Source organism: Platalea leucorodia (assembly GCF_965183815.1).
Source record: "Platalea leucorodia genome assembly, chromosome: 11".
Lineage (NCBI taxonomy): Eukaryota > Metazoa > Chordata > Aves > Pelecaniformes > Threskiornithidae > Platalea > Platalea leucorodia.
This window is the reverse complement of record NC_138833.1, coordinates 12,486,335-12,505,406: the sequence shown is the minus strand read 5'-3', so window position 1 is coordinate 12,505,406 and position 19,072 is coordinate 12,486,335. Positions and strand designations below refer to the sequence as shown.

General features: G+C 43.2%; 1 protein-coding gene across 1 annotated transcript; it reads right to left on the bottom strand.

Annotated features, from left to right (window-relative positions):
* Positions 1 to 1,961: 1,961 nt before the first annotated feature.
* On the bottom strand, positions 1,962 to 9,155 carry NME5 (NME/NM23 family member 5; the record flags this gene model as incomplete). The annotated part of the gene is made up of 5 exons (XM_082324430.1): positions 9,012 to 9,155; positions 6,790 to 6,995; positions 6,293 to 6,393; positions 5,156 to 5,274; positions 1,962 to 2,048 (listed from the first exon to the last, which is right to left on the bottom strand). The coding sequence occupies exons 1-5, from the start codon at positions 9,138 to 9,140 to the stop codon at positions 1,962 to 1,964; spliced, it is 642 nt and encodes a 213-aa protein (XP_082180556.1). The 5' UTR covers positions 9,141 to 9,155.
* Positions 9,156 to 19,072: the final 9,917 nt, after the last annotated feature.

Sequence of the window (19,072 nt, the reverse complement as noted above, 5' to 3'; positions counted from 1 at the left end):
ACAGTGAGTCAGGATGGCATCCAAGGGATGAAGGTACCTTCTCTCTTTCTACCTTTCACTTAGAAAAATAGAAGTGAACACCAGTCAGCAATTGAAGGTGTTAGCTCTCGTATTAGAGAATAAATCCATGACAGACATACACTTCAATGACCAAAACTTTATATCCCATGGGTCATAAAGGTAACATTTGCAACATCAGCTGCTTTTGCCCTTTCTCCTGGTAAGGACCCACATACTCTCTATGGAAGTTATGATCTTCTATAGGTACAATATAACACAGGTCTGTCACAGAAGCAAAACTGAAAACTCCAGCAGTAACACAAAGGAGATATTTATTGTCAGGCGGTATCACATCAACATAAGTAAGCAAATGCCATAGTAACTAACAAAATACAGGAGAATGTCTTGTGAATTCACTGGATTTTAGTTTCTGGCATCTTCAAAAAAGAAATATTTTGGTTTGGCTGACAGGAAACCACAAAGCGCAACTGTCCCGTAATAGGAGCAATCAGACACATACGGGGACAATAATTACAGGCAAAATAAATTAGTTGTACACAGATCTGTTTACTGCATTTCTAACGACCTCATATTTTTTTTCCTTAGTATTTGAGGGTATGGGCTTGCTTTTTTTTTTTTTCCCTTCTCCTAAAAGTCCCAAGACTTTTAGGTCTCAGTACTGTAGGGATGACCAGTTTTCTAAATGTTTATTCTCTGGGCTGGCAATAGTGGTTTATTCCACTGAGAAGATAAACAATTAGCTTAAAGTTTAATGTTACAGACAAATGACTTATGTTTCTGGTAATTACTCAAGTCGGGGGAGCAAGTTGTTTCATGAAAAATTATGAAATTGCTTGTTTGTTTAGTATTAGTCAAGCATACTAATATTTGAGAGTTGTGAAAATGACATTGTTTTCTCCATCCTAGCCAGTCAAACCATAAGATACAAAGCTTGAAGTTAACAGTGCAAGTACAGCTCTTATGAAAATTAAAAAGCTCCGTGCCCCTCCCAAAACCAGTCCAGTTACTTTAGAAAAGGTAACAGTGCAGGATTAACCCATTGCCTGTTGAATAGCATGGCCCCTAACCCATTCTCATGAAATTCTCAAATAGAACACAAACAGAAGTTCAAAGGTAAACAACAATATAAGGAAAACAACAGAAATCAGCATATCTTTTAAGAGCAGGAGAATACAGAAAACACACAAAACACCCTTAAGGTGAGCTGTTCCAATTAAGCACCTTTCTTTCAAACAAATGTTGGAAGACACCATTAGTCCTTGACTAAAATACACCTTCTTGTGACTTCTAATGGAAATCAAAGACCGATTTATAATCACTGTGCCTTTCACCACTGAGATGGGAAAGGTATATTCAATGTACCTTCAAATAAGTCCTTCAAATTACATTCTGACAAAATACATCAGGCTCAAGTGAATCATCTTCAAAAGTGACCTTAGCTCGGTGATGTAATCAGCAGTTAAAATTCTGAAGTTGCTAATATGCCTCCAGTAATTTTTTAAGTTACGTCCAAGTACCCCCTTCATAAGAGAATTTGTGTCTGCTAAAAAAATGCTGAAACACAACTCTCAGTTTCACAAAGCACAGGTCAGCTGCATGTCATTTGGGAATCCGCGCTGGTGTAAATAATTTTGCTCTCCCCAGACAGCCAAACCAAGATAAATGGGGAAAATAGCAGTTAGGTCACACCTGTTGAGAATGTTGTCTTTTTCCAATCACCTGACATCATAAGTTTATCATGTAATTCTACATTCACTTTGTCAACAGAAAAGCTACTAGAATTATTACATCCCGGTTAAGTGGAAGGTTATTTATTCCATGAAGACACAGGTAGTTATGACAATAACATTTACTTCAGATAATATTGATTACATAGCCAAGAAATACACTGAAAATTATATCTGTAACTTGGAAGGCTTGAGAGGGTTTCCACTGAGCTCTCACCCCTGACGCTCTTCCTCAGTGATCTGATGTTGTAGCCTAGGTTTATTAGGATTGTGTTCAATCAACCAGTCAGCAAGCCAAGACTGTGGAACAAAAAAACCCAAACATTTTTAGTTTTCTGTTGTTTTCTATTAAGTAAGTGTATGGGAGAATATTAAAAGCATTACTTGAAACCTCTGATACAGACACTCTCCTACCGTGCTGCAAAATAAAGACCTTTCAGAAAAAAATGGACATACAAATAACCTGTTTTTTTCAAAATGTTCTTTTAAATCTTCACAGCTTATATTGCTCATGAACAATTCTCGCTGACCTTTAGAAGACAGCTTTTCCTGGCAATGTCTATCTTTGCCTCTGTATAAGAACATTTGAGCCATACTTCAAATAATCCGGTTATCTCTGTTTTGGAATGAGGCTGTACAATATGCATGGAATTGCTTAATGAAATATTACTCCTGACAACACTTACAGATACTTTATCTAGTAATCATTCATTAAAAGCACAAGTCTTCTGCACTGAAACCACCTTATAGTACCTAAAACTTAAAACCAAAAACATGGTTACTTTTTGAAATTCATCTTGTAAGTTTTCCAGCAAATTGTACTTAAATAAGAATGTGGGAGGTAGAAATGCCTTGAGTCCTAACTTCATCTGCCAATGTCTCGGCCTGGCCTTAGGCAAATTAACCCTTTGCCTCGGTTTCCCCACTTGTAAAGAGAAGTTTTTAACACATCCTTATTTACTTCACAAGGCTGTTAACGATTAGTTTCTGGAATGCTAAGTACAACAAACTTCATACCATACTGTGAAGTGAAAGAATTGATAAAATAGTAGACCAGACCTCCTTTTATTACCAGGTACAAAAAGATTGGCTTGCAAAGAAAGAGACAACAAGCACAGCACTATGACAATCCTCGCAGGTTAGTCAGCAATAGCAGAAGAACAGTAAGAACTCAAGACAGAAATGAAAAAAAAAAAACCCCAACCAACAAAAAAAAAATCCCAAAACACAAAAGCCCAAAAGCCCTTAGAAAGACTACTTGGGAAAAAGAATTTTTTAAATCATTTGAACCTGATTAAATTTATCCTTAGGGATATCCCTAGGGATAAATTACTTTGGGAACTGGCTGAGACAACCTCTGTGCTGCTAGCAAGTATTTCTGAGTGGACAGATAGTTTCTGATGCCACCTCCAAAAAGGAGGAAGGAAGAGCCAAATCACCCCAACTTCAGTTCTTCAGTTCCTGGAAGGACACTAGGAAAAAACCCAAACCATTCCATCAATCTCCTTCTAAGTCAGCTAGTAGGTAACAAACTAAAAAGCAATAGCCAACATATATTTCTGAAAAAAAGCAGTATCAAATCAACATTATTTTCCTTTTGTTACAAGGTCATAGACATTATGGACACGGAAGAAGGGGCAAATATCATGTTTTCATTTTAGTAAACCTATTGACACTGCTTCATATAGCTTTATAGCTTTATAGCTTTCTTACAAGCAAGGAAGGAAAGCATGGTCTCAATGAAGTTACTATTAGTGACCACATAACTGACTAGAAAATTGTGCTCAGAATGCAGAGATTAATTGGAAGCAAAACCAAAAAAAGGAGAGAAATGTGACTTACAAGGTAAGAGGAAAAAAAAAACAGTTTTTAATATAGCAAAGAGATGACTGAAGGGAAAAAAGGTGGTAACGCTCTTCAAATACGCAATAGGTTGCTGCAAAAAAAAAAGGAGATACTACATTGTCTCCAATGTCCTCTGGGGATAGTAAAAGAAAAAAAAAAAAGTAATGGGCCTAAAATTGGAGCACGTGAGATTTAGGCTAACTTTTAGTGAAAGCTTTTTAACTAAGTATAATTAAGCACTGAAACAGATTGTCTAGGGAGACTGTATATTCTCAGTCATGTGGAGTGCTAAAGAACAGCCCAGACAAACATTTCTTAGGAATGGTTAGAAACAATTGGCCTGGCCTTTGGGCAAAGGGATGGATGAAAGACAACTTCAGCTCTGTTTTCTAGATTTCTATGGTAACAGTGCCAGACATACAGATAAAGTAAACAGGTTATAAAGCTGGCACAATCAAAGTACCTTTAATCTGACCTCATGTATACCACATAGTTCATAGAAACACCCCTGAATGATTTTTCAGGCTTTTTTTCTGAAATGTATCTTTTAGAAAAATTCAATGTTGATTAAAAACCTGATAATGATGTAGAATCCATCACAACTGCCAGTAAGTTGTCACAGTGATTAATTATCTGCGTTCTTAAAGAAGTACTAGTGTGAACAACTTGAACTTTAAGAATACAAAAAATATTTACCATATTTTTCTAGATGAAAGCAAGCTAATTTTGTTTAGGGACTGAGAAAAAAAAACCACCACCAACAACAAAAAACAAACAGGAAATTAACTCTAGTCTTTCCACAAAGAATTGTAATTTGAATGACATCCATGGCTAAAAGGAATAATGTGTGAGAGGAGGGCAAGATGCATCAGCTTAATAACTAGAAAGGGGTCACAAGAACACAGAAGAATTTTCTGTGGGTCAGTTTGACTATTCAAGATAGGTATCACTCAAAAGAATCATAATTCATTTTCCTGGTGAACTGTGGAGCAACCAAATTAAATGCTAATCAATGCTGTGTAGTCAAAATAACAGCTTATCCTAAAGAAGGATTGATAATACTAATTTAAAGAAACATAACAATGACAAAATATAGACAGCCTTGCTAAGAACTCCACAGTAGTTTACTCAACTGTGTAACTACTACCAGTGTAATTAGCATCTACTCTCACTTAGTATCTATTGTATGAGAGCTATTTCATCTCAAAATCACCTCAGAACCAGTAAATAAAGTAAAAACTTATATTTGACATTATATGATAGTACCCATTTACCTTTCCAGCCATCTGTAACAGCTATGTGTTAGAAAGAGTTTTATAGATGTCACGGAAAAACGCTGTCATTTCATCAAGACTGATTTCATTTAGTCCTGGCCCTCATTTCACCTGTTAGCAAACCAATCAACTCTTTGAAAGGCAAATGTTATTTGCTTAGCTCATTAGCAGGTAGCCAAAACAGCACAGCTCTAACAGAAGAGTAGCTTTCCTATATACAGGGACTTTACTAATACAAAGTAAATGTATCACAAAGCATACAACACAATACTGACATATTGTACATACCATTGGATCCGCTGGCTTCTCTTTACACAGTGCAGTGAGCCCAGCTAGTAATGTAGGCTTTACATAAAGGTTCAAGTAATCCCTAGCATTTTGTCCAGCCGGAATTGGCTCCAAGATCACTGTAAAGAGTAACCACAAGTGTTGGAAAGCAGTTTATAGTGTGATTAAAAAAGGCATTATTTCAAAGGTTGTTTATATATGAGCTGTTTTCCTTAATAAGCTAATAATACATAATGGTTTTTATAGCTTCTCCCACAACAAACTGCAAAGAAACTACCTGAACTCCTTTACAATGTCCCTGAGGTCATCTTGCTCATTATAGACAATTATGAAACGGGAGGAAATCAGACCACCTGGGGAAAAGCTATATCCTTACAGATGCATTGGGCATGAGAGAAACAATATATCCCATGCTTAGTACTTCCTTCTTGCAGTGTGAAGCTGGTTTCTGAAGACCCTAAAAATCTCACCTTAAGTCCAGCTTTGCCATTAGGGTGAGGAGAAGAGACATGGTTTACAATGGGCAAGGTTTGTAGGGAAGTGCAACATCTTTTATTAAACCGATACAGCTGACAGAATGAGACAAGTTTTTCTAGCAGTTTCCCTTGCATCTTTCTGCCAAAGAGCAAAGCCATCTTTCAACTGTTAGTTACAAAGGAGATCCTCTTCCAGCCTTTCCAGGTTCTATGACCCATTTCTCTGGCACTTAACTTTGGAATTGCACTATCATGTGAGCATCCAGCTGCTGTTGAACAGGAATTACTCAACCTGAGCCCAAGAAGAGAGTCAGTCTTCTCAAGCCAACAGGAGTCCCTGGGGCTGCCAGTGCCAGAAAGACACGCTGGAGTGCAATAGCTTGCCTTTTCCTCTCATTTACCAGCTTTGTCTGCTCCAAGCCCCAGACCACAGAGTTCGAAAAGTAGAAGCAATCCCTGTAATGGTTCTTCAGATACATTTTGGTATACCTTTCATAGCAGAAAATACCAGCTTATACATGAAGACTCATGTTCTCATAAAGCAAACAAAGCCAACGTTTTCTAACTCCAACTGTATCCAGAGTCTGGATAGAGACAAGTAATAGCAGGGAAGGACACTATCCTCCCAAAGACTGGCAATGTATTATTTGCACTATTTTACCTTCTGGAAACATGAATCGAATTTCTCTTTCTGCTGAGGAAATGCTGAGACTGCCATGAAGTGCATTCCTCAGATCATCAGTCCCATAGATCGCTCTTAAGCTAAAAACAAGAGGAAAAAAAACTGCTTTGTAGGCAACTGCAAATCCCTTCAAGTCTCTACAGTCTGGGGGCATACAAAAGCAATATATATGGACTAATTAACAAGGCATTAGCTTGATTTTGTTTAAAAAAAATATAAATACATAGCTACCTAAAATTTACGTTCATGCACTCAGCATTCTCCATAAAATGGGTGAACTTTACATACTAAAAAAACAATGGAGAAAAGCTATGTTAGACAAAATTGAAGAGATAACAGGCCACTCCAAACCTGTATCTCTATTGTAAAAGAAAAAAAGAAATTAAAAAAAAAAAAAAAAAGAGAGAGAAATTCTGGTCTCAATTAAGAGAAAGACAAAATCCTACTGACTTCACCATGGCCAATCAGCGAGTTACCTGTGAGGGTGAGTTCTCCTAGCTCTTATACTGTTTGATGGTCCAAGCAATTCCTTCCAGTATGAGACTGCACGATGTCTGGCAAGCACCATGGCAACTAAAGGTCCAGAACTCATATAGGCTGTTAAATTAGGAAAAAACAATTTTCCGTATTGGTCTGCATAAAAGTTGCTACATTGCTCTGGGCTTAACTGGAGCTTCCGTTTCTATAAAGTGTAAAAGAAAAAAAGAATGAAAAAAAGCTTGCCAAATTAAGATAGCTTGCTACCTTAGGTAGGATACAGTTCTCTGGTGCAGACATATCTTCAAGTGCAGGAGAACCAGACACAGTGTAATATCCCAGCCTAATCTGATTCTCCCAGATGTGATCCTCTTTGAGACACAAAGTAACACAGAGCAAGAGTTTTCTAAGTTAATTAAGCAGACAGGCAGGCCATTTGAGTAAGATGTGACTTTTAGCCTACGAACTACAGCATTTTAAAACTGGTGGATGACTTAAAGTACAGTCAGGGCACAGTACAGAAAAAGTCAAGAGCGTTACAAGGGCAGGATTTAATTACTCAGCTGCTCCAGCATAATGTTCCACTTTTAAACAATTTTCTCTTCAGCACACACCATTAATTATGAAATTGTTCTATTTTTCATGCAGTACTCATGCTTTACGATTCTCACAACAGCTGCCTAGCCTGCAGCCTAGTCCTGCCCAGGATTAGGACAAGTTTGGGAGGTTATCAGAAGGCATAGGGCAGTCACAAAAAGAGACATAAAGAACATTTTTTTAAAGTGCTTTCTTTGACCCTGCATTTATGCAACACAAGACACCACAAATTCAGATTCCTAATAACTTTGGTGCCAAAAGTCACTGGAGACATCAGAAGACACTATAAATATCTTGTTATTAAAAAAAGAAATTAAAAAGATTAATTTCTCTCATCTTCTGACACATTTCGTATAAATAAAACGACCAGAAAGGGAGGAAATTAAAAAAGAACGAATGTGAAAAAGGAGCATTTACAAGAATAAGAAAAATATTAAAAGCATTTACAAGAATAAGAAAAATTATTACATTTCCGGGGGGGGAAAAAAAATCTTAAAATTATATCTAGAAGCAGAGTCGTCGCTCACACCGTGCCACAGAGCCAGCTACCACGGCCAAGGGCGCTGCCGCGGAGCCGGCAGGAGGCGGAGGCGGAAGAGCGGAGCGGGCGGCCCTGTGGGGGGGCCCGGGCCGCGCCCCGCCGCCGGCGGCAGGCGCGAGGGCACAGCGCCCCCCAGCGGCCGCCCCCGCCCCGCCCGGGGCGCCGCGAGGCCCCACCCGCCGGTAACCGGGGGGGTGGGGGGGGGCGGGGGTCCCCCCAGCGCCGTCCGGTTGTAGCCGACAGCCAGAGGCGAGGAAAAACGCCCTGGCGGGCAGGGAGCGGCACCGCGGCTCCTCGCCGAAGCTCCCGCCGTACCCCCGGCTTCAGGCGACCCAGCGCTCCTGTTTTATTTCCCAGATTCTGACCTACTGTCATAAATTTTTTTCAAACGCTCTTACGGAGCGAGTGTGTAAAGAGCCCCACGGAAGAGGACTAAGATACATTTCTTAGTAGCTAGCGGCAAATTCTCTTAACGCAATCGCTGCTGGAAGTCACGCTCTAGAGCCTGTCCCTGCAGCGCAGGGCCTGACGCGGGTGCTCAAGGCCACATCCCCACCGCCTCCGGGTCAGGTCCAAAACGTAAAAGGACAAGCTCAGGAAGGCCTATTTAAATGAAACATTTGTAATACATTTAAATACCCATAAAGCCCATTTACGTTAAAAACAGTAGAAACAAAAAATACATCAGACCACAACTGGCCAGCTATCTAATTCAATTAATTCTCTCAGTATCCACTGAGCAAACGCAGGCTGTATGGAACCTTGTGATGCCAGAACAATACGCTCTCCAAAGAGTTACTTCGGAGAGTCCACATATCTGCTACACGTCTGCTAAATCCCAGTTTATTAACAACGTCTGTGTTTTCCTGTGGTCAGCAAAACCGTTGGTCTGTTCTGTTCCATCCCATGCGCCAACAAAATGTATCCCTACAGAATCTGACAGCGGTGGTTGATGACATGAAAAATACAAATCGATTTTTGGGCACACTATCTTTTAGTTACTGGCTTGACTGCTGAAAGTTAAGATAAATATTGTTCTGACTTACAAACTGCAGTGATTTTCTCTGGAACACAGCCTATTACCTGAATGATCAGGAATCCTGATCGGAGAATGAGATCCTCTATTTCTTCTTCTTTATCAAAGACATCTGGTTTGATGAGGGCCAGAGTTCTTTCCACAAAAATCTGAGGTTCGGGCATTAACATCTGCATCTTGGCTTCTAAATTAGAATTCACGTGCTCCTTCGTACTGCAATGACACCAGTTCATGATATTTGAAGTTTGTCAACCACGCGGTCACCTGCGGTGACATTTACCATGTGCTCGAGGAACAGAGAGGGTCACCAGCATTTCACAACATCCACCTGAGATTTTCTCTGGACTAGTTAGCACTCTGTAGTTCACACTCCCTTTTTCAGTGCAGTAGCATTTTGTGGAAAATAAGTCAAAAATTACATGTTGCTAGCCAATCGCAACATGTAAACTATTCTATTTCTAATATTTCACTAATTAACTCAGACAACATATGAGAGAAAGAGAAGCGTTATCATACACTTTGCTACGTGCCAGAGCGAGCCAGGCTCACTGTACTCCCACATCCTCCATCCACCAACCGCGTGTTCCACCAAACCCAAAATCCGTATTCTCACGCATGAAGACTGTGGTGTGGGATTTACTACTTGGAGCTAGTCCATCTGTAAGCCTCGGTACTTCTCAATTGTTACTTAATGCTTATATTTATGGGCTCAGGACAAAGTGCCAGTTTTCTAACTGAGCAGATCAGGCCATTAGCAAGCTATTAGAATACAAAATTGTTCTGTGAATAGAGGCACCAGAGCAGACGGGTTTCCTACAGACTTGTGGCCACTTGTGACCTTCTTTTCCCCTTCCTCCCTCTGCCTCCATGCTCACAGCCCTCGGTCTCCCTCCATCTGCACTGGGTGAGACACAGGTACGCAGCCAACCGGCCAGCTCACTGCTGCAAAAATCATATATAATTGCTCAGTAATACCTGCCTTCTCGGTTGGGAGGATCTTTTCTGCACCTATACCTTTGAGACTCCTCGTTCGCTTTCAGATTTGGCTGAACAGGCTCCGGCCTCCATCGAGGCCGCTGCCACCGCCCGCAGGGGCGGAAAGCCGGGGCGCCGAGCACGGGACGGCCGGGGCTGCCTTCGCCTCCGAACCGGGCTGGAAGCGCACACAGCCGGAGCGCTCGGAGCAGCCGGCCTGGAGCTGGGACACCCCGACACCGGCCCCCCGAGGGGCCCAGGACGCGACGGAGACCCGAGGAAGCGGCTCCCTCCTCTCCACAGACCCCTCCCCGCCGCCCGGCCCGGAGAAGGAGGGCTCAGCCCCGCCTGCCCTGAGGGACCCGCCGCCACGCCACCAGCTCCGCCTGCTCTGCCCCCACAGCGGCTGCCACCGGTCCCCCCGCCCGGCCCGGCGCAGCTGGGCCCTTCCCGCCGGCGGCGCCATGCCACGCACCTTCCCGCTCCGCCGCCGTTGCCAGGCGACGGCGGGGCCGGCTCCCCGGGCGGGCGGCGGGCGGAGCGGCCACAAGATGGCCTCCGCGCCCCTCGGCTGCTCCGGCCGCCGGCAGCGGGTCAAAGATGGCGGCTGGGGAGCGCCGGGAGCGGCGGCTCTGGCAGCCGGAGGCCGCCGCCCGCGGAACGCGCCTCGCAGGCCGGGAGAGCCGCGATCTGCGGGCAAATAACCGGGGGCCACATCTACTTGTTTACGGGCACCTCTGTGATACGAGAATGAGGAAGGGAGCAGCGTGATCTGCAGGGGAGCTACCAAAAAACTCATTTCTCCCTGACAGAAAAAGCTTTATGTCGGTTTTACCTCACACTCAGGACTGCTGAGGGAGGCGTGATCTCACAGCAGACGTTCATGAACTGAGGTATCTGGAAAAAACGAATAAGCACACGAGCCCTTCTTCGGGTTGTTTAAATGCCGGTATTTATTGTGGGAGCGCGCACGGGGTTTCCTGTTCACACGCCTGATCCGCATCAGCGGGATCGGGAGCTCGCAGCACGCAGCCCTCCAGCACACCAGACCCGCGACCCGCAGCTCACTGCTCTCTGGTGCTGCTTTTCGGTGGTTTTGATTGAATTGCAGCGTCTATCCAGCGCTACTTCGCTTTTACCACAAATCCAAACATGGAATGAGTAAGAAACCATCAACTGTTTTCTGAGTTAAACCGTAATGAGGTGAGCCATAAACAGAGCTGGGGAAGCTGCGTTCCCTGGGGATTTTCACCAGATTTTACCACCCTCGTGCCAATGCCCTTGCTCCCTGCACGCTCCCTGTTTCCCCAGCTCTCCGCGGCTGCTCCTGCTCGGAGCGATTGCAGTACAGCCGTCATCCGTCCAACGTGATCTTCCATGCTGTAGCCCGGCCCGCGACATGGAAACCGAAGTGTTGGGTGCTGTGGCCTCAGGCCCCCAGTATCGCCGCCCCGTCCACCCTCTTTCCCCCGGGCAGGGCAGGGCAGGGCTGTGCGTGCTGCGGCCGGCTCTGCGGGCTGAGCGGCTGCCAGCTGGCCCGCCGCTATCGCTGTCGGGGGTGTGGGCCGGCAAACGGTGCTGATAACTACTGAGCCAGCTCTGCAGCCGTGCCTCCTCTCGTTTGGGCCTCATCCCCTCTTATGACCAATTTCTCAAAAATTGTGGGAGCCGAGGTACAAACCTCTGGCTTGCTGGCGAATTCAGCTGAAACTGGCCATTGCATTTGAGTCCTTGAGGTGACACTGACAAAGGGACAGAGAGGAAACACAGGTATATAGGCTCCAATTTTTTAATGAAATCAGACTGCAAGTAGACGCAAAGGAGAAAAGACAAAAAAACCAACACTTTAAGAGTCATAGATGCTGACACTGTGCACTAAGTTTTTATCGACATACCTTAAAAAATAAAGGTTCCAAGTGCACAAGACTGAGTAATTCAGATACAGGCTTTCTTCACTGATACTGGCACATGGCGTTTGTTTCTTTAACAGAGATACCTTATCCAATATTTAATTTGAAGACATTGTAAACACTGCAACTACACAGAGATAATGGATAAACATGTTTTATTTTAAAAAAAAAAAAAAAGCTGATAGAAAGAGTTCACCAGTTTTTTAGTTTAGTTCAGAGTTAATTCAAAGTTAATGAGCGTAAGTCTGACAGCCCTAGCTTAGATCTAGCAGTTCAAAGGCTTCCTCAGCCTGGATGAATACATCAGAATTATTATTACATAAGAAATGTTGAATTAATATCCATGTAAAACACTGCTAACATTAATCTCTTGCAATTTCTTTTATTGTGTGCATTTTTTTTCAGCTAACCAAGTTAAAAAAAAAAAAAAAAGTATCTTTCCGTGCATCTTTATAGGCTGCAGTTTCGCCAGGAGCAGGGTCCTGTGCACTGCACCCCCCATCACGGGCCCTCGGTCTGTGTCAGAATTTCTCCTCCTCGCTGTTTCCAGAAGCATTTCTGGAGGGCGGAGATTGTCTAATTTTAGTACCTCGGAGAACCCTACGCGCTCCAATGAGCGGGCAGCTGCATCTGGAGCTGCAGCCAATTACCCCGGGTTTCCTCCTGCTACGCTTCCCACGATGGTTTAATCATGCAGACTTACAAATTTAAAGTGGCCCCACATGTTAAGAGAAAATAACATTATGTGTTCCCTAACAAAGACATATCTTTTCAGAGTAGTAGAATCTCAAAGGTTTCTTCTAAAGCCTTGGGTTCCATAAAGCTGACCTTAAACCCTGTGTTAATATTATTCTTTTATGTATATTATCTTTACAGTACTTGAAAAAATATTTCTGACAACTAAAAGGCTGGTCTGAAGCATCTTCCCTAACTTCTGTAGGCCAGGGATGTGATTTTAAGAAAAGAAACAAAAAAAAGTAAAATTATGATTACAATGTAATGAACCATTACAGTTCTGAATACTTCTCTGGGCATAGCTTTGCTGCTGTATCTTATCTGTTAAGCGGTTTAACAAGCCTTAGTTGTCTCACTTATTTTTAGCTGGCATGGAATATAACAACACTGAAAGATTGTGGCTGCAGGTGCATTTGCATTCTAGTAACAACAGATAAGTAACTTTTTAAGGAAAAATATTATTTCAGAGCTTTGTACTCCAATACTGCAGGAAGGTGGAGAAACTAATGTCTGGTAGACTGTTAAAAAAAAGAAGGAAAGAAAAACAGAATGATGAAAATAACAGAGTGAAGAAAAGCTGAAGGACTAATACCGACTAGTTGCATTGATTAAAAATTAAGCTTGCACATCTTTTAGCTTTATTTGCATTTTGATGTTAGGCACAGAAAAATGCATTTGCTTTAGTAGTAATTTACTAGCTATACATTTACCACACATACAACTGTCGTCCACGTCTGACTTTTTTTTGCTTCTGTCGCTCACGATGAACTGTCATACCTACCTACAGTACCAGCTTACCTTCAGCACTTGCTTCATCCATGCTTGCTTTTGCAGTGCAAAGTGTCTCCGACGGAAATCCTGTGATCAAGCTAACTTCCGCTCCTGCAAGCCTGCTCTCTCCTCCATTTCTGCCTTCTTACAGCTAAACAATTCTATTTCTGCAGCTTCTCTGCACGCCTGTAATCCTAGCTAGCTTTTCATTGCTGCTGACTAACCCCTGTCAAGCCCTCCTTGCTGCTCTCCTCTACTCTCACCATTTTCTTTAAGGATAAAATTAACAAAATATTCTCTTGATGCTTCCCCTTTCTACAAGTCTGTAAGTGGCAATAACAAAAAACTTATCTACACATCTTCTGTAACTCCATCACTTGCCCTGTTAACCTCACTGTATTTCATTTCCTGATCGTCCTCACACCCACTCTTTCATTTGTTCATAGCTTTAGTCATTCAGTCTGCTCTGACCCCCCAGCACCCACACAGATATGCTTGTCTCTTTTACATAAAAAAAAAAAAAAGCCTTTGGTAGAAGTGCCTCTGTCATCTCACTTCTACAATCTTCCAATCGCATCTCTTGTCCGGTTCTACCCTTAATCCCCTTCATACTTGTTTTTGCTTCCTCTCGTCAGCTGAAACCTCCCCAGCCCATCTTAAACCAATCTCTTCTTTGACCTTCAGTCACATTTAGCATAGCTAGCTGGTGTCCTGTCTTAGCTTTTGCAATTATTCTCACCTATCGCTTCTCCAATCACTGTTTCAGCTTGGCTTCACCTTCCCTTGTGTTTCTTTCCCTTTTCTGCAAGAGCAGTGGCGAGCGCTGTTCTTGACTCTCCTCCCTTCCCTTCTAGCTCATAGCTCAACATCCTAATGGGCAAATATAGATGTCATTGCCTCTCATTACTGCCTCCTTTCAAACTTCAGGTGTCTCCATTGCAATTTGAAGTCTCGGTAACGAGCATGTGCCAGACAAACCATCTGCCTGAAAACCAACCACTTTTCTACTGAGTTATTTTACAGCCAATTGTGCAGAGGAGTGGGTGGAACCTTACAGCCAGGAGTGCGGGGTCTGGGCTCGGATTGGTCTGAACTGCAGTGGAGATGTCAACTAAGACGTGATCTTTGTTATTTATTGACATGGCTGGGAATCTTGCTCAAGCTCTCCTCATCTCAGTTATTGTTGACATCCGTTTCTCTGCCCTCAACATATAAAGCATTTACTTCCATTCAGAGAGCTCTGCAACACCATTTTCTTAGCTCTTCAGTTTAACTATGTTAGGTCTCCATATCTTTCCAAAGAGAGTCTTCTCTATCACACGCAAAACTGTTAGCCTTCAATTGCAAGCCCGTTCACACACTGATCTGGTCCTACCTACCTTTTGTTTGACACTGATATCTCCTATTTCCTGCGGTACAACTGAATTCCACTACTGCACTTTCAAATAACGACTTTCCGGCCTTACCCCATGATGAGTCCTGTTGAACACCCGTAGAGGTTGACATTGACAACTTATTTTCTATAAAGCTCCACCTCATCTGTCTATAGACATTGTGTATAGATAACTGCATATAGATATTGTGCTTTTAGCTAACCTTTTGGAGCAGAAACACTTGCACGCGTTCGCTCTTTCATTGTTCCACATAATGTTTAACATAATACAGGCTTGGATTATCCCTGAGGCCACTAAGCTCAGAGATAAGTATTCAGTGTGATACTATCCACAATGAATAAATGAATGTATGAATAAGCCAATAAAAATCTTTTATTTGGCAAATTACAAGAGGCAATCAGTTAAATAAGGTGCTTTTTTAAAGTTATATTGTCAATGTTTCCTTAAATGCATCTTCTCTTCATCTTAATTCCATGTAGCATAAGGCATCCGTTTTGCCATTCTTATTTTGAGCACTTACTTTCAGCCATACCATTAAAATCAACGGGACTACTTGCACAGAGTTATTATTAAATTTATTTATACTGTGCTCAGACTAACTCAGATAGAAGCTTCCTATAGCATGCTATTTTGTATATAGCAGGCAGTCTGTGACCTGAGATGCTTACAATCAATGTAGACAAGACAGACATAGGGTGTGGGAAAGGCATAAATTACATCAACAGTTTCAAGGCAGTGAATGATATGTTGATTCTCTTTTTTTTTTAGAAGGGGGGAACTAGAAAAATCAACACAATGGAAATAAAGAGGAAATAGAGAGGGAAGGAGGCAACGAAGACAGGTATGGCACAAAACTGGTATGAGCAGACAGCAAGGGCAGAGCTTGGAGCAAACAGAAAGTTTGATAGAACAGCAAAATTAGGCCCAAGATCAGAAAGTCCCTACACAAGTAAAATTCAATTGCATTTCAGTCAACACCATGAATAATCATAGCAATTACAGGATTAAAAAAGTGGCAAACAGAATGATAGTTTTTTCTCAGCAGTAAATGTGTCATGTAAGGAGGATTACCGCCCAAGAAGGTGCGTGTGTATTTTTCTTTCGTTAACCACAGGCTTTGAGTGGGGAGTGAAATGCAAGACCAAAACCCAAGTCACAACCCAGAGGAATTCTTTAAAATTACCTGTGGCATGATGGGACCTGGTAAGACAAATGATAATCATAACAATCCATATTCTCAAGTTTCTTGGTCTTCGATTTCTAGATATGTGAAGAGTGACTTTGTTAGTCATGCCAGTCACAGTTTTCAAACCCGGCTGCTCTACAATGGCATTGCTATCCTGCTGTTGGATATGGGACATATAATGCATCAGCTGTTAAAATGGGGCAACCGGGAATCACAGAGAGCCTTGGCAGTTGGGAACTGTTATTTGGAGTTGCCAAGATGAGAGACTGAGATGGACCTGACCAGGAGAAATGGGCAGTTGAAAGAAAGAAAAGGGAAACGTATGGAGAAGTCCAAATGAAATGACAATCATTCAAGTCCTTAGCAAGGCTTGATGAAACACAAAGGAGCTTTTTGGGGCAGTGAATCTTACAAGAAAATTAAGTAATAAATATATCATCAAAAGCACTCAGGTTACATCCATCAGCTGAGCCTAAACTTACATGACAGACTCATATAAACTGCTGCCAATTTCAGTTTTCTCTCAGGTGCTGGTCTCTAAACTGGTAACTCGGCACAGATGTATTTCTGCAGTCAGCTGCCGGAGCTGCGTACATAAAAACCTGCAAAGAGAAGGTGGACAGGGCACAAGGGTGGTAGCATTCACCACTTCAGCCATCCCAGTCAGATCAACCTGCAAATATCAGTTTGGCCTTAGTCCCCTGTAGTGACTTAAGCAAATGCGTGATATTTTCCAATTGAAGCAGGCTAACAGCACTGTGTAAATGAATGCAGTCAGCTGACAGACAGTGGCTTAGTTGTTTTTAATCACAAACCAGACCTTTTCAGTACAGACCTGACAGGTTTACAATCCAAGCCAAAGCTGCCTAAAAATATCAAAATAAGTTCTCTTGCTGGATGGGGGGTAAGTTCCTCTGAGATGGTATAAATTAGGATAAAGAATATCTTATGAAAAATTCCTTTGCTTCTACCATTTAAATTAAAGTTCAATACAAGAAAAACAATTTTTAAAAAATATATTCTCGTAAAGATGAGTATCTTTATCAGGTAACATATACAACCTGTCCTGCGGACATTACAATTTTCAAGTCTACTGGTTAGGTACTCTTTGCACTGTCTTTACAAGACCTGACCTCATATAACATTGTTTCACAAACTTTAGCCTCAAGAGCTGGTTGTAGAGCTTGTCCGTAGTGTACCCTACCCTGTTAGCCGACTAGTTTGAGATAAACGTCTCTAAAGTTCTGAGCTATTGTAGCTTGGGCTGAAAGTGTGGCAGAATACTCACAAATTAGTATTCTGCATGGATAGAGCACCTGGCTGACAAATCACACATATTACACTATGCTTGTGTATTCTTGAAATTACTCGTGTTGGGCACTTATTTTTAGATTGCTTTGATAGTTTTCCATTTGTGACCATCAAAAATGTGGTGGTGGTGGGGGAAGATTTACAAAAGCAAATAGCCACTGTGGCTGAGAATTTAAAATCCAGAAATTATAAGAAAATCAGTTGCAATTCCAGTAACAAATATGAGGCAGTCTTGCTGCACGTGTGCATGGGTATCAAAGCAGAAAGCTCAGTTTGGACCGGTGAAAGTGATGCTCGTAGCAAGTACCACAAGCACCAAGGAAAAGAGTGGCTTGAAATTCTTGGCTGTAGTGAGGGGCTATTTTTCATATGATTCCCAATACTAAACACAATTTCCTTTTTTTCCCCTCTTCCCCTTAAGAGGTCTGGCTTATAGCCTGAAGCAATGGAGTGTTTTTATTAAAAAAAAAAAAGGCAGATCAGGCCCTTACTCTGAACATACTATGTTGTTGATTTTATTTCGTGCTCATCTTTAACGCTCTGCTTGTTGTACTGCTACAAAGCTTACAAAACCAAACCTAATGTCCCCAGTTTTACCAAGTTCCTACTTCAGAAAATGAATCCTGTAGAGGATAGAAAGTGCTCTAAAAGCAGTTCACTGAAGGACAGCCTGGATCCCAGAGCAGTTTGCTTAACAACAAAATGTATCACCACTATTTATTTTTCTTCACAAGTAGCTATGTGCACTCTTTCTGAATTGTAATAGCAGGTGAAAATATGCAAGTTGAGCCAGAGGAGATATTTGAGAGAGGGTGGAGCAAGCAAGTAATGTGTGCATTCACTACTACAGAAAGTTGGGTAGTAATTGCTACTTTTTGCTCACGAGCAAAGGGCTTAACTTACTTTTTTTTTAAGATGTGGCGGTAAGCCTTGGCTGTCTATCCAAGAGCCAAACTCTGTCCCTTTGACGTGGGCAAATGGAATATTAGCAATGGTATACTGTACAAGAATTTGAAGTATGATTACAAGGAGCAGTTGCCTTCTGCACTTTTCACGCACAGCTTTGTCAACAAGGTTGATATATCCTTGGGCAAAAGGAATTAAGGCCTAGGCACGTGCTCAGGGCTCCAGCTCCCCGAGTTATGTAATATCCAAATCTAAGTTTCCATTAAAAACAACAAATTCTGGCCCTCTCGGTTGCAAAACCAGCAGAGCTGGAAACATTAAGTAAACCTCTCGCACGGGAGTAACTGACTCAGCGTACGCACCGCGGCCGCACGGGCCAGCACCGCGCTCAGGCACGGGCGGGCTCCCCGACCGCGCCGCCGCGGCGGGGCTCTGGCGGGGCGGGCGGCGGGAAGGGCTCCTCCAGGCGCCGCCGGTCGGGTCCCGCCGTGACTGAACGAGGGGAGCGCGCTGGGAGGGGGCTGACTCTGACTGCCTCGCCCGGGCCCCGCGCCCTCAGGGCTGGGCTTCCTCCCTGTCACGCTTGTGACTTTCGCGGAGCGCCTGGCGAGGACGGTAACGCTCGCCGGGGCGATGGGGCGGCCGCCGGAGCGGGCCCTTCCTCGCCCGCCACAGGGGGACAACGCTCCGGGCCCGCGGGCCCCGAGGGAGGGCGGTGCTCCCCGGGCGCCCCGCACCTCCCGGGCTGCCCTGGCGATGGCGGCCCGAGGGCCGCCCGCCTCCCCCTCGCAGACGGCGCGGAGAGCCGCCCTCAGCGCCCCGGCGAGAGGCCGCCGCGCCGCGCCTTCCCTCCCAGCCCGGTCCCGCGGGCCGCCATTCGCCTCACCCCGCCCGCCCTCCGCGGCAGAGCCAACAGGAAC